General features: G+C 35.7%; 1 protein-coding gene across 24 annotated transcripts in view; it reads right to left on the bottom strand.

The window, feature by feature from the left end:
- CLASP1 (cytoplasmic linker associated protein 1) overlaps positions 1–16,494 on the bottom strand; it is a 255,693-nt gene that overhangs the window by 78,718 nt on the left and 160,481 nt on the right. For 14 of the 24 annotated variants that reach the window (XM_070507427.1, XM_070507432.1, XM_070507428.1 and 11 more), the window contains 2 exons: positions 5,410–5,517; positions 1,133–1,300 (listed from right to left, as the gene is read on the bottom strand). In XM_070507427.1, coding sequence (XP_070363528.1) covers positions 1,133–1,300; positions 5,410–5,517 — 276 coding nt within the window. Of the gene's footprint in view, positions 1–1,132; positions 1,301–3,082; positions 3,110–5,409; positions 5,518–16,494 lie in introns of all 24 variants that reach the window. The other 10 variants (XM_070507429.1, XM_070507431.1, XM_070507435.1 and 7 more) reach the window with 1 other exon arrangement.

Here is a 16,494-nt window from a genome sequence, read left to right as displayed (position 1 = left end):
TCTGCCCCAAAACCCTTTCTCCTCATCTCCCCACCCTGCCTAATCCCAACTTATACTTTATCAAAGTAGGACCTATTCTGGAAAGCCTCTCCTAGCAGGAAATCTGGGAGAACTGGGGCAGACAAGGACCCTAAGACACTCCTTTTCTATGGTCCCAGAGCTCCCTGTCATAGAATTCGTCACAATGTATACATTTTCATCTCTAAGACCACAAGCTCTTTAAAGTCAGAAGCTAAATCTATTTCACTTATCTACTAATCCAAAGGTCTAACAAAGTGCTTAGGACATCATAGTAAACATTCAAGTAAAAGTGTTGAGATAAATGAATAAATAAGAAAGATAAGCCAACAGGACTAAAGAATACAGTACTCTGATTTCACATTGATAGATTTTTACCCTTAGAAAGCAGGTAAAGATATAAGAGTGTGAACATAGATTTTTCATAATATATTACAAAAGACTTCTAAACTTTTACATTAAAAAGGTAGCATACAAATTAGATTTTAATAGAGCAAAAGAGGTCTTTGAGCTGCTGAGAGTAATGCATATAATTCTACATCTTATTACAAAGAAACTAAATACTACAACACAAAAATAAATATTATCTATTTGGTTTTCATCTATTCCTAGGCTTCACACTTAAACAATATTATGTCAAAAGTAACTATACACATTCTTCGACCACAAGTTTCAACAATTAGGTCACAGAAGATCAAAATCAAAATAAATGTGGACCCAGAAATTACTTTTGCATTTATATGGTTAATGGCTGATCAGTGAAGGAAAAATGAAAAGCAATATTGTTTCTAATTGTGAAGTAAAAAATCCTGCTATTCCCCCAATTCTACTATCTTGCAATGACTCTAAAACACTTCTGTGTTTAGCCCACAATGATGCAATTCATTCCCATCAATGTAAATATTAAGACCCACAGTTTTCAGTTATAAGTGAAACCCGAACATGCCATAATCTGTAAAAAGTGCAAAGTGAAATGTCTTTTTAACACAGACAAAATGACATCCTTGGTTCAAAAATAGATCTCTATTTCCTACATTACACAAAGTCATTAGATTTATAATCAAAATTATGACCAAGTACAGAATGGTGTTCCCAGGTCTCTGAGAAGCCTTACCTAATCCTATTCGGTTTGGACTTGTTTCTCGGCTACATCCCTGACTCCTGGGAATCTTGCTCCGTTTTTCTGAAGAAGGTGTCACAGGTGGCCCTCTTGAGGAACCGCCAGCAAGGCTACTATAACCACTTCCCAACAATTTCCCTGGGGAACTTGACCGGCTGCCAGCTAAAAATGAAGCAAAACAAAATTGAATAATGGATATAAACCAGGGAATAAATTATACTAATTTCAAAAGCCAGTTTACACATTAATTTGGATCAAATACTACGAGAATTTTATATAAAAATAGCTTCTTAGTTACTGGTAGTACTAATTTTTTAAAAATGTAGGAGCAAACAAGAACATCAAATTATCATAAAAGAATATTTATACATAGAATTACTGGTGGACTTCTACTAAAATGACTGCAAAATTTCTGATTCAAAAGAGCAGGCTAAGCACAAACAACTTCCCTGTTCCACAGCAAATGTCTACAAATAACCACAAAGGTGTTTATTCACTTTTTTTTTTTATTCTATGAAGAGTTGATATGTTAAACAATTTTAAGTATAACTGCTGGAAGAGTAGAAATATAAATATAAGAGAAATTTCTTAAACATTAGTGGAAGACAATGGATCCAAGAAAACTCCACTAATCTAATAAATGGAAGAAATGGGGGCAGGGAGATGAAATAACTAGAAACACGGTAAATAAAATAATCACAAAATGTGATAGGAATAAGCTCAAACATATCAGTAACCATAATAAACATGGCTAGATTAAATTCACCTATTAAAAGATTACAGAGATTCTTGGCTTGGGTTTAAAACAAATGAAATTCAACTGTATATTGCTTACAAGAGACAAACAACATACCTAAAACAAAATAACAGAATATAACAGCATAAGAAAAGGACAAAAGATATTTCATACTGATAAAAGAATTAAAGAACCTTTATGCTTCAAATAACATAGCTTTGAAAAAGATGATAAAAATATAGGAAGAAAGTGAAGAGGTCATAATTATTAACAACCTCTCAGAAGGACTAGAAACTAATGAAAGGCTAATACACCAATCAGAAACTGACAGAGTAAGCAGTCAAAATTCTATAGATACATATAAACATATTCCTACATACACACATGTATATCTCAACCAATAGAATACACATTCTTTTCACCTTTCCACACATGAATATAAAAAACCAACTACGTAGTAAGCCGCAAAAGAAATCTGAAAAATGTACAAAAGTTGAAATCATATAGACCACATTCCCTGAGATGTATCCAATAAAATTAGAAATTAAAAACAAATAATATGGTTAGTAACTTTTGTTAATGGGTAAGTAGCTTGATAGCTATACAACCATTTCTTGTGGGACAAAATTCTCTCTTAGAGAAAACAGCGAAATTTTAAGGATCATACCAACAGACAAGAATGGAGGTCATTTATTTAGATAGATCATCTCCTTAAGTAGAGAGTCAATAAAATTCTAAAACATAAAAGTGCACATTATCATGTACCAGAATAGAATGACCCAAAGGTAAAAACCTTTGAAATAACATTTAACCTAGAAATTAAACACACACACACACACACACACACACACTCTCCCAGCATTCAAATGAATCACTAAGGTGACTACTCACACCAATTAGTACTTTATAATGATTTAACTACAACTTAAAGTGAAATTCATTGTAAAAATCACCAGTACACATTACTATGAAGAACCTGTCTCCGGATCTATTAATTTTGCCCATAAAATGTGAGCACACAAAAAACTATTCAGCTGTGTAAAAGAAGAAAAGAAATCCATTTCAAACTCTAGAATTTGAACATACAGAAAAAATGCAGAAAGATTAACTAAGCTCATTATAAAGAGAGAAATTATTATTGTACAAGGAACATAGGGTAAGGGAGAATGCAAAAAAAAAAAAAAAAAGCAAGAAGAGAAACGGCTTACCACCAGCAGGATTAGCAGATCTGGATCCTTGATTATGAGAGCAGACCAAAGGACAGGCAAAAAGTGGATTAAAAGACAATAACACAATACAGAAGGTCAGCATGCAACACACCACAAATGTCTTTGTTCACAAACACATTAGTAAAAAAGCTATTTTTTCTAGATCTGGTTCTTCCTAGTCTACTTTTCTACTTATGTTTATTTTATACAAATTACACTACATCGGATCTGTTCCTGCAAGACTTAGAAACCTACAATGTGCCAGGCACAGTGCTAGGCATAGGAGATGCAGAGAAGAGTGAGACAAGTGCCTTGCCCTCCATGAGCACATCTACTCTCTAAGCTCTGGGCAACCTGAGAAGTGATTGCACCTTACTCATTTGTGTTATCACCACCACTTTAAACAGTGCTCACCACATAGGAAGTGCTCAATAAACATCAGTGAACTGAAAAAAACTGCTATTAGCTAGCTTCACCTGAATGTCCTATGCCAAATCCTCAAATATTTAAATATTAATCTTCAAATATTTAATCCTCAAATATTTTAAAATATGCCAACTGTTAAGGGCTGTAAATCTAACATTAATGAAATCTACTTACTACTAAACCACGACTACAAATACTAGTATACTACATTTGTAAAATATATAAATATGCTCAGATTTACCTCCTATTAAAATAACAAAAAAAACATTTAATTTATATGCATAAGTTTAAGATTCAGGGTTGATCATTTGCTGGTATTGTCTCCCTTTCTGTGAGTGGAATTTGGTGAGTAAAGTAAAACCCAAGGGTTTTTAAAGTGGAGCCCTGAGGCGGGGTGCAGTATTTTTATATGACTGAAGAATTAAAGCTCTGTCATCACCCTCATCCCCACTACAGAAGAAACTTTCATCTTTACCACCTCTTAAGCAGAGGACCCGGCGAGGGGCAGGGACCCCTGCAGAGGCCAGTGCCAATAAAGAGCAGACATAAAGAAATGTAAAATACTGTTTAACCCTCACTCTCCAAGAAAGGAAATAACACTGCACAGCTATAGAGTTGGACATTTTTTATTCAACTCAATTTCAACATATTGACCTATATTCTGAGTCGAACATTTTTTGTCAGGAAAAATTTCTTTGCAGTAAGATCTGAATCACATTTATGAAGTCATGAGCAGAGTATTATATCCATTTGCGACTCCAGGCATCACTAGAGTTCAAGAGAATAACCAGAGCCAGGATACTGTTCCCAAGGTTCTAGAAGCTTCTGGGCTACACCAGCACAACCTATGTTGTGTTGTTTGGTGTTAATACACTTCTTTGTCAGAGAAACCTAGGTTCTGTAGCCTCACTAAAGGCAGCACTACGACTGACCCTGCACTTTCTTTTCAGAAATGATATAAGCTTGTCTAACATAAGGACTATACTTATCATAAGGGACATAGAAAAGCATCTACCTTCAGATAGAGCCAAGAAAGGCATTCTAAATACTAAGAGAGAACCTAAGGTTTGGCCGCAGACTAACTGCTCTTTACAAAGCCAGACAGCTCCCAGGGCTGCAAAGGAGGCAGCCAAGGGTGTGTCAGCTGAGGAGTGCCGTGCTGATGGCACACGTGCAGCTGCTGGGGAAGGGAGTCTTCCTCCACCGTGCTCACCTTGCCCAGGAGAACTCTGATACCCAGCTCCACTCTACATGCACAGAGAGGGAGCAGGGGACTCAAAGTCACAGGTAGCTGGGAAGTGAGACACCAGGGCTGGATCCTAAGAATGATCAGAACACATTCATTCCATCTATGACTGCTTCCATGGCTGTGGCTAACAAACCAAGTGACTCAACATATACAAAGAAGCAATAATGGAAGCGAGGGCAGCTGGGCAAAGCAAGAACTGACACTGGCAAGAAGAGAGGAGCAGGCTGCAAATGTTAGAACAGAGGGTTAGAGGGGAAAGCTTTTGATGGATTTACTCAGGACCGCAGGAAAGAGAACTCGGCAGTAACCTCCCCAAGTCCTGCTCTGATATGACATCAGAGGGATTTCTTATCAATAGAAAAATGGGCCACAGTTCAGGTACGTTTCATATTGAGAGGCTTGAGGGAGAGAAATTATATTTTAATGTTTAATGCTTAATGATACAAAATTTAAATCACCTGGACAGGAGACAAAAGTACACTTGAACACATCCATTTTCTAAGCTTACCCCACAAGAATCAAGACTACTCACAGTTCCTTAGAACCAAAGAAATGTGTTTTTCCCCTAAAGTCAATGAAAATACTGTAAATTTTCAACTGCAGAATGGGCTATTGAATAAAACTAAGATAACGGCATAAATATGCTTCTTACGCTGGGACTGTGAAACCACTTTAGCACGACTGCGGCCTCGACTGTCGGCAGGCGTAGACGCGACGTTGGTGGCACTCCCAGAGCTTTGTCGTCTAGTGCGGATCCGACCTGGAGGACACAGCAAAAACAGTGTTTCCATAATGTTCTCAATAAGTGTGACCTACTCAAGAAAACAACCCACACGTGAGCAAGGGACAAGGCCTGGGCCTCCTACAGGGAGAGCAGCTCTTCTCCATGTGTGGTCCTGACACGTGCTCCTGTGGACACACACGTGCATGAAGTCCGTACACACAAATTCTACAGAGAGGTCAGGAACCTGAGAGTGAGTCATGAACCTATCAGCTGCTTATGTTTCAATTATTTTAGCATATTATGTTTTCAGATGAGGAGGTGATATCCATTTAAGGATTTTTTTCCACAATTTTTTAAGGTTTAATTCTTTTTTTTTTTTTGGTCTAAACATCTGTCAAATTTCTAAAAACAGAAAAGAACACATTAGCTGTCATCTTAAGAAAAATACTACAGAAAAACAGTCAATACAGAAAAAACCTTCTTCACTCAGCACTCAACAAAAGCTACAGCACTCTGCAGAATAAATGTTTTGATACACAGCATTAAAATTCTATTTTAAAGCCTGTCTGCCAATAAGTTTCTAGGCTGCAAAAGATGAAGATAAAAAGAATAAATATTAGGAGTTCCTAGGGAAACAATCACATAAAAATAATGCAATGTTGTAGGCATTTATGAAAAGAATTTGCCATTGTAAGTAAAGCAATATATTAACTTCAATTATTAAACCATGAAACCATAAAAATTAAAATGAATTCATAAATGCAAAATCATTGATCAGACTAGTATGATTAGGGATTAACCTTTTTTTAAATTCAGGGCTTCTTTGGTTTCAAAGGAACACAAAATGCTTCTCCTGCCATAATTCAATCAGAATAGCAACCTAATAGGGAAAACACAAACCAATTTGAACTCCTACTGGCTTCTTACATAGTTCAAAATCATTTCTACTTCATCATCTGAGAAAGCTTGCAGAAAAGTAACAGAGAAAAGCAAATCTAAGGCTTAAAAAAGGTTGAAGAAAGGGAGGCAAGGAGCAATAAAAGAAACCACTGCGTTACAACAAAAAATTAAAACTAGAAAGAATAACTTTTAATAGCAGTTTAAGGAAAGACATGCACAAATTCTAGAAACTATACTAAAATTAAGAGCTATACCATATATTATACTAAGAGCTATGTACGTTAAACTCAGAATTCTCACAACGTAGAAAGCAATTATTCCCATTTTACAGAGGAGCAAACAGAGCAACAAGAGGATTAGTTAATTTGCCCAAGGTCACACTACTGGTTTAGACACCTGTGCCCGCTCGACTGGCTGGCTAGCCTATGAGTGAGGGCGCTTCACTTTCCTAAGGAAGTCACTGAGCTAAATCAAGGCAGTCACCAAAGCAAAGGGAACGTGAAAAAGCAACTGAAGTTCTTACTTCAAATTCATCATAAAATATTTAGGTCACAAAAAGATTTTTTAAATGAAAATTCATAACTATGCAGCTTAAAAAATAAAAATCTTCTTTGCTCTATATTCCCCCAACATTTAACACGGTCTGAAACCCAGTGTTCATCATTCCCTTACATTTCTTCATAATTTCTAATACATATAGTTGCATAAGAAATAGATGGCATTATTTTATGTATTTTAAATGTTTTAAAATTATATATTCTTCCAAAACTCACTGTGTTGCTCAACATTTTATTTGTGAGGTCACTTAGGGAACTGACTTTCTCTGCAGGAGGTAAAGGAGAGATCCATTTTATTTTTTCCATATGACTAACCAATGTCCGAATAAATTTATTTAACTCTTTTCTTCTTGATCTACAAACCCATCTTCTTCATTTTATTAAGTACTAACATATATGCAGGGGTCTGTTTCTCAGCTATCTGTCCCATTAATCCATGTGTCCACACCTGTACAACATCACAATGTTGTGACTAGCTTTTGAAAAGAATCTTGCTAACTGGTAAGGCATATCAATCCACTTTTTCCCAAGACCCGTTACTCTCTCTTTTTTTTTTTTAAAAAAAGATTTTATTTTTTTCCTTTTTTTCCCCAAAGCCCCCCGGTATATAGTTGTATATTCTTCGTTGTGGGTCCTTCTAGTTGTGACATGTGGGACGCTGCCTCAGCGAGGTTTGATGAGCAGTGCCATGTCCGCACCCAGGATTCGAACCAATGAAACACTGGGCCGCTTGCAGCTGAGCAAGCGAACTTAACCACTCAGGCACGGGGCCAGCTCCCCGTTACTCTCTTCCATATGGATGTCAAGATACAATAAAAAGACCTGTTGAAATCTTGACTGGCATTTTGTGGAACTTTGGAGAAAAAAAGACACCTTTATGATATTGATCTTTCCATTGATTAATATTTTATCTATTTCACTTTCTTCAATGTCTTTCAATAAAGCTTTATAATTGTTTCCAAAAGTCTTGCTCAATTTTTATAGACTTATTCAAAGGTGCCTTATTTTTATTATACACAACGTATCTTATTAAATTATATTTTCTAACTTATTGACAAATAAGAATGTAATTAATCTATTTTGATCTTAACTCTAGGAACCTTGCTAAATTTTTATTAATTCTATTAATTTGTACATAGATTATTTGGAGTTATCTAAATAGAACATTATATATAAATGAGTCTTCAGTTTTTCCCTTCAAACTCTGCCCTCTCACTTCTCTGCCTTTATCCTGCTGTCTTAGAAATGTAGCACAATACTAAAGAGAAGCATGAGCGTAGGCTTTGTTGCTGTGAGCCACATTTTGAAAAACTAATTCTGAAATTTCATAGAAGTATGATATTTCAACAGGTTAAGAAAACTCACTTCTATTCCTAATTGCTCAGAATTTCCATCAAAAATTTTTGTTGAATTTTTTAACTCTTCATCTGCATCTTCTGAGATAAAAGAATTTTTTGCCTAAATGTGCTTAAACCTGGGCTAATCCTTATGGTCATGAGGTACCACTCACATACACAATGTTTGTACTGTACCTTGTCTGATGCTAGTACTAAGGTTACACAAGCTGCATAAACCAGTGAGGGAAGTATTCCTTCTTTCTATTCTCTGAGTTTATGTAAGACTGGAATTACCCAATGCTTCACAGAACTTGTGTTTCTTAATCCTCTCAATGAATGTTTAATTGCTATTTCATTAACTTTTACTCTCATCTTTATTATTTCATTCCTACTCTTCTGTGGGTTTATTCTGTTCTTTCTTAACAAATTAGAAACAAACTCCTAATTCAATCTCTCTTCTAATATAAACTTAAAGCTATGAATTTACCTCTAAGCACTGCTCTTGCCTCATTCCACAAGGATTAATATGTAGTTCAACATAACGTGTTGCTTTTTTAAAAATACATTACTAGATCTCATTAGCTTATGTTTTGCTTTGGAAAAATAAGTTGGATCCATACTTTACACTTTAACCAATAAAAACAGCAAATGGGATCTAAGATTAAAATGTGAAATATGAAACCATAAAAGTTCTAAAAGGAAACATGGGAGAATTCCTTTGTAACTTCTAATGGAAAAGTTCACTCTAACTATGACTTAAAATTAAAAGCCATCAGAAGAAAATTGATAAATCTGACTACAAAATTTTTTAAAAAGCTTAGCATGGCAAAAAGAAGACTATGGGCAAATTATAGAAAACGACAAACTGGAAAAAATTATTTGCACTTCCTATCACAAGGGCTAATTTCCTTAACATATAAAAGGTTCCTAGGAATCAAGAAGTCCAACAACCAGTGGTATGCTGGTAAATGTTTAACAAGTGCCTGGGTGGGTGGGCAGCGGCTGTGGTGGTTGTGCTGATTTGTGGTGTTTTCCAATTTTCATGGGGTAAACATTCCCACAAAGCCAATTTAGGCTACTGATGTGATGTTAAACCAGCTTACAAAATTCCTGGAAACTTATTAACAATTGGCTCTCATGAACTAGTTCAAGCCAGCTCCAGCGCACTACTGCCACAACCCAATAAAGAAAAAGGCTAAGAACAGATAGTTAACAGGAAACAGAAATGGCTCTTAAATGTATGAAATAGTGCTCAGCCACACTCATAATAAGAAAAAAATTTTAAATGACATTAAGAATGCCATGTATTACCTATCAGACTGGCAAAAAATCTAAGAATTTGCTAACATTCTGGTGTGTAGGAAAAAAGGCACTCTCATTCATTGCTGCTGGGAGTAGAAATCACTACAGCCCCTACAAAAGGCTATTTGGCGATACCTATCACAATTACAAATGCATGTACTTTTTAATCCAACAATTCCACTTTGGGTAATTTATCCTGCCAGTATACTTGTACCCATGCAAAATGACGTATATAAAAGGTTATTCATGGCAGCATTGTTTGGAAGAGCAAAACTCTGGAAACAATCCAAGTATCAATATGGGACTGGTTGGTTAAGGTTAATTCATATAGTTGAAAGTAGTACAGCAGCAATAAAGAATGAAGAGGTTCTCTTTAATCTAATATGGAAGGATCTTAAGATGTATTAAGTGAAAATAAAGATGCAGAATACTGTGTGTAAGTATGCTACCTTTTATGTTTAAAAAAAGAGAGAGAACACGATTTTTATATTGCTTCTATATGCAAAGAAACTGGATAAAAATGAAACAAGCGGTGACATACTGGGCTTGAGGGGAAAGAGGTGCTAACTAGGCAAATGAAAGACAAGGCTGGGAGGGAAACTTAACTGCATACACCTCTTTGTATTTTCTGAGTTCTGAACTATATGAATGTATCACCTATTGAGAAATTTATATTTTTATATATCACCCACTGTAAAGGTGAATTTGCAAAAGCTTTTTAGTATATTTTGAGGCTATTTTTATTAGGCTCATAAAAATTTAGGACTATTACATCTTTGTGATTTATCAAATTTTTTATCATATAGCAATCTTCTTTAGTAAAGCTTTTTGCCTTATTTTTTTGTCCGTTACTAAAAGATCTTCAACAGCTTTCTTTAACTAAATATTTCTCACCCTTTGTCTTTTATTCTATCTGTAACCTTATATTTTAGATTTGTCCCTTTAAATGTCACATAGCTAGACCTTTAAAAACAATCAAGTCTAATGATCTATTTTAACTGGAAAGTTTAGCTCATTTGAGCTTATTTTCACCATGTTATATGCATGCCTTTTCTTTGTCTTGATTTTTCATTTTCCTGTTACTCCCCCTTTGTTTCCTTCTTTTGTCCTAATTTTTTAGAGATATGCCTTACTATCTTTAAGGTAAGAGTCTTAGTGATTAAAATAATATTATTAAACACACTTCTATTAAATCATACTTTTGGGGAGATAGAGTAGTTTTAAGGCCCTCCTTTCCTAAAATTAACTTATTTTGAGATAATAATAGACTCAGATGCAACTCTAAGATATAACACAGAGAGATACCACGTGCTCTTTACTCAGTTTCTCTCAATAGCAAGACCCACAAAATCACAAACAGGACATGGATGCTAATATGCTCCATCGATCTTATTTAGATTTCCCCAGTTTCATCTGCATTTAAATTCTGGCTTTCCTTTGTGGGCAGTCTCTTTTTCCCTCTCGCTGCTTCTAACATCTTCTTATTTAATCTTTGGTGTTCTGCAATTTCACTATGATGTGTTTAACTATGGGTTTCTTTTTATATTGCTTGGGACTTAGTGGGTTTTTTGAATCTGTGGTTTAGTGTCTTTCATCAGTTCTGGAGGATTCCCAACCATTACCTCTTCAAATTTTGTCTCTATCCCATTCTCTTGTCTTCTTAAAATACAATTAGAAACGTTAAATTTCTTCACTATCTTCCATATAATTTAACATCTCTATCATATTTTCCAGCTCTATCCTTCTGCATTACACACTGGACAATTTTTTCCTATCTTAAATTCATGAGTTCTCTATTCAGCTACACTGATTCTGCTGTTCAATTTACCCACTGAGTTTTTAATCTTAATAATTTATTATATTTCCATTTCCAGAAGATCCATTTGTTCTTTTTCAAAACGTGCTTGGTCATTCTTTATATATAGTCTCCTACTCCCTTGCTTGTCTTTCCAGAACTTCTTTTTCTTTGTTTAAATATTAAGACAATGAAATGATAACTTTTCTTGGAATTTTATGAGAATTCTTTAAGATCTAGATTGAAGTGGAACTTTTTCCAATTAGGATCTATGTTTGCTTCTGCTAGTGTCCTGTGCACACAAGCAATCTGCAGCCACTTCAAAATGATTTATCTGTTTAGGTTTTTCAGACCACAAAGGCAGTGTAAATTCCGACCAAAATCCTGCATGAAGGTCCAACTTATGGTTGCAAATTCTCAAGAGAGATTACTTCCCACCTCCACCTAGTATCAAGGTTAAGATGGGGGAAATTCCCTCCTGTCCTCTTCCGTTTAGCAGAGTTAACTTCTTGTCCACCAGCAATGATGTAGGTCTTAGGTGGGGTCCACTTACTTCCTGTCCTCTATATCCTACATACTCATCACAACAAATGCCCAAGGTCTCCAGGATTCAGTCAAAAACCTCAGGATGCAGCCCACTTTGGCCCTCACTTACTAGAGCTCCTACTTTGGCTTAGGTTTGGAGACGTATAGGTTCACTGCTTTTCCTTGGATCAGTGATGTGTTCTCAACTGAGGATCATTCAGACTACTAAATTTGACATATTGCTAAAAATCCAAGTTTCTTATTTCTTTTAAACATTTAAATATAGTTATTTTATATTATACGAAAGATCCTTAAGTCTGGAAGGATCAACTATGATTTTCTATTTTTTTCTCTGCTGCTTCTCACTCACTATAGATGTAACTTGGGACTATGAGCTCACATTAAGCATATTTTAATCTGTGGGAAGTCAGGAACCAGGTTTGAGAATGGCTTCCTCTGTACAGGTTCAATGTTTGTTCCTGTCAGGCATCCTCAGGGGCTACAAACAGAGACCACTTTAATTTAATTCATCAACTTGGGGTTTCCCACATAACAAAAATTGAAATCACAACTTGTGTGAGAAGACAGCTTAGTTACAAATTAGGGACGATTGGCTTTTTCATCTATCCAGGACAAAGTCAAGAGAGATACCATACTAATTTGAAGACAGAGAGTTTTTTTCCTAGTCTACCTTTTCATGGATGTGTAGCACCTTGACAACGCTGGCTTAATGCAGCTCTTACCTCTCACCTGGGATGAGCTCAAGGACTTCTTTCCTGTCCGCCCTAAAGACTCACATTAGTAACTAAGCCCTTGCAGGCCCCTTAAAATCAGTTTTGGGGAGCTTAAAGGGTCTCTGTTGCGCCATACTCAGATATATATTTCTTTTACAGACATAGATTTTGTTTGGTTTTTTTTCATTCTATTAATTTGGTAATATTACTCTAAGTGCTGTATATGTTTTAAAGAGATGATATAAAATACCCTATGGTCTTTAGGAAAAACAAAGTCAACGTGCTAAGTGCAAAAAATAGTAAAAACATACTTCAGTTCTATATTATGACCTATTAGTGACATATTCAACTTCACTCATATTGCGTTGTGACAGAGACAGAAAGTAAGAAGACAGATGTGAAAGAAGAAGAAAATAGCATAAGTAAGAGAAATAGGAGATATGAGAGAACTACACAACAGAAAAAAAAGTTCGGGGAGGGAGTGGCAGAAACAAACAGACAAGTCTATCCGAGGAAAATCAGACCCAGAGGAAAACAAAGAATTGTAGTAGGAGTGTGCCCTTGCCTTCCATGGAATAAAGAAAGACTATTCACATCTCACGGCTTTTTAATGGTGCTGCTAACTAATTTTTTTCAATCACATTGCCATTCTTCTAGCAAAGCCTTAAAAATGGGAAAGTAAACCTGTACACCCAGTTTAACCTGCAGGCACGGTTTTTCCTATATTCAGTTCTCCTATTACAACTGAAAAATCATTAAACAGCCTCATATCATTAGTTTTTTATCCCCCGTATGTTTCAAAATTTGAGCCAATTCTCAATCTAGAGGTTACAGGAATTAAAATGTGTCCTAGGTAAATCTCAACTCTCATCACATTGGGACACTTTGGCATACTATATCTGTTTTACAATTTACTGCTAAGGGGCACAATTAAACCAACCTCTACTCATACGTGGCATTTTCTTTTTATTTATTTATTTATTTTTATTTTTTTTGAGGAAGGTTAGCCCTGAGCTAACATCTGCTGCCAATCCTCCTCTTTTTGCTGAGGAAGACTGGCCTTGAGCTAACATCCGTGCCCATCTTCCTCTACTTTATACATGGGACGCCTGCCACAGCATGGCTTGACAAGCGGTGTGTAGGTCCGCACCGGGGATCCAAACTGGTGAACCCTGGGCCACTGAAGTGCAACGTGCAAAATAAACCACTGTGCCACCAGGCTGGCCTCTATGGCATTTTTGATAGAATCAAAATTTGGGAAGTTGATTACTTATAAATCTTGCTACCTACAAGCATTCCTCCTCCAAAAAATAACCTACCTCTTATTTTTTAAAGATAATATTAAAAGAAGTTTCACATTCTTTTACTTCTACATGTGTATTTTTTCAATGTGTAAAAAAGTTAATTACTTAAAATTTGGAGTTTGTGGATAAATATACAGCAATACTAAATGTTTTATTTCCAGTAAAACTGAATTAAAAATCTAAGTTCTTTTTCCTGAAGAGCAGACAAGGGTACATAGTTTTTATTTTGTAATCTTAAAATCACCAATAGCTAAACATGGCTTTTAATAACATATGATTATCTTTTCTCTGAAAATAAGTCATCAGTACCCACAGGTCATTCAAGCATCGTAACACATCATTTGAAATTATTTATTTCAGGGTCCAGCCCTAGTGGCCTACTGGTTAAGTTCAGTGCACTCTGCTTCAGCAGTCCAGGTTCAGTTCCTGGGTACAGACCTACACTACTCTGTTAGCAGCCAGGCTGTGCTGGCAGCCCACATACTAAAAAATAGAGGAAGACTGGCATGGATGTGAGCTCAGGGCAAATCTTCCTCAGCACAAAAAAACGAAAAAAAGTTTTATTTCAGGAAGAAATATAAATAATGCATTTCCTAACCATAGTAGCTAAAAAAATGTATTAGATGAGAGTGTATTCATTTGCCATACAACTTCAAGATCTGATCATAAACTTTCTCATGAGTAGCATAAGTCATATATGCTTCCTTCTTCCAAATTCCAAAAATTACCGAACATAACACACTAAAAGATAACCTGGAAATAAACTTTTGTCCAAAACTTGAGCTTTCAGTTCTTCATAAAAAAATATTTTTCTGATTAGTCATAAACGTTAGAAGGGCAACTTGATGTGTATCATAAATAACTCCAAAAGAATACATATTTTTCTCAATTACTATAATAATGAAGTTGCCAGAATTCAAATGAGCTGTCTGAATTTTAAATTTAGAGCATCCAACTACTGATTCAAACTTCTAGCTTTGCCTCCTAATGATGAAAGTACCTATCTCTTCTTGTCTCAGGAGCTAGAGAGTAAAATATTTAACAGATTTATTAAAAAATTTCTTAAAGGTCCATAATGATCTGAAAGTTCAGATTGGAAATGCAGGACAAGATGCCGAGTGATATTTGCTGCTGCCTTTTTCTGATAATCATCTGCAGCTGTTCTAAGCATCGTTGCTAAGTTTCACTGCAGAAACAGAAATGACAGCCTAGGAGTGCTTGAGTTCACAGGTCTACCAGGGCCATCTCTCCTTTCCCTCCTATCACCACGCAAGACTTGAAGCTCTGACTGTCGAGTCCTGCAACAGTCGCACATCCAGGGACAGAGACCAAGGTTCACTGGGAGTCTCTTGATAAGGTTCTCTTCTGTCTGATTCTGAACTCTATACAATTAAGGGCCCACTTCTCCTACCAGAAGGAGAGTCAGAAAGAGACTTCTTATTCTTAGTCTCTTGCACAAAAAATGAGTCGACAATCTTCTGATCTTATTCTAAACTGGTAAAAAGAAAAGTGATAAAAAGAAAAAGAAGTTAAAAATTCCTAGTGCTGGGCAGAATAACAGGCTGATTTCAATTCTGTTATATAGGCATATGAAATGAGGGCATTCTGGAAAAAAACGTAATTTCCCACGTAATGTCTTCACTTTCCATTTCAACCACATTATTGCATTCCACCCCCAACTTCTCTTCCACCTAGCCTGGGGAGATACAAGGATCATTTCTTTGGGAAGGAGAAATATACAATTCTCATAGCAGCTAAAAAATGAAGAAAACCACACCTAGCCTCAGTCTTCTACTATCACAAATGAGGTCCTCATCATGACATAGGTTTCTTGGCCGTTTTTTATTTTGGAAACTTTTCATTTCACAAACTTGTCCAACCCCAAGAATCACCAGTGAGGCTGGCTGAAAATTCAGATTCCCTTGCTCCTTCCAAACGTAATCAGAATTTTCAGGGGGAAGGACCCAGGACTCTGTTCTTTTAGTAAGCATCCAGGTAATTTTTACAATGAGATGTTTGTTCTTCAAACTTAGGACTATGCTCATCTTAAAAAATAATTCCATTCCTAATTTTTCCTTTATGAATTCCTTAGGAAATAGCATATGGATTAAAACTATTGTAAACTGCATATACTAAGATAAAATCCAGTCTACTTTGCAGGCTAGTCTTTTATAGAGTGGCTAAAAATATATGAAAGTAGACTAGCAGTTCCTAATTGTTAAATCATTATCCTGAGGGTTGGTGTGTCTAAGCCACTATCTTAAGCAAATAACGTTCCTCTAAATTTCAATTATTTGAAGCATTGTCATGCTTTCTATCTAGAGACTTTGCAAAGGGATGATCTTGTCTAGTATGTGCTAATCAAAGACCTGTACAGACTGAAATAGCTATGTCTAAAATTCAAAAGATAAGGCAAAATCAGGAAGAACTTCTTGATAAAAGCATAAAAAGAAAACAAAGTGAATTTGGATATGTATATTTCTTTTACCATGCTATATCTTTGTGTGTAGTACTATGGAACATGGCACAAAGGCGGCAGTCAATACATGATTGATGAAT

The sequence above is a fragment of the Equus asinus genome, chromosome 4 (assembly GCF_041296235.1).
Source record: "Equus asinus isolate D_3611 breed Donkey chromosome 4, EquAss-T2T_v2, whole genome shotgun sequence".
Lineage (NCBI taxonomy): Eukaryota > Metazoa > Chordata > Mammalia > Perissodactyla > Equidae > Equus > Equus asinus.
The sequence above is the reverse complement of the archived record's forward strand: the minus strand, read 5'-3'. Positions and strand labels throughout refer to the sequence as shown.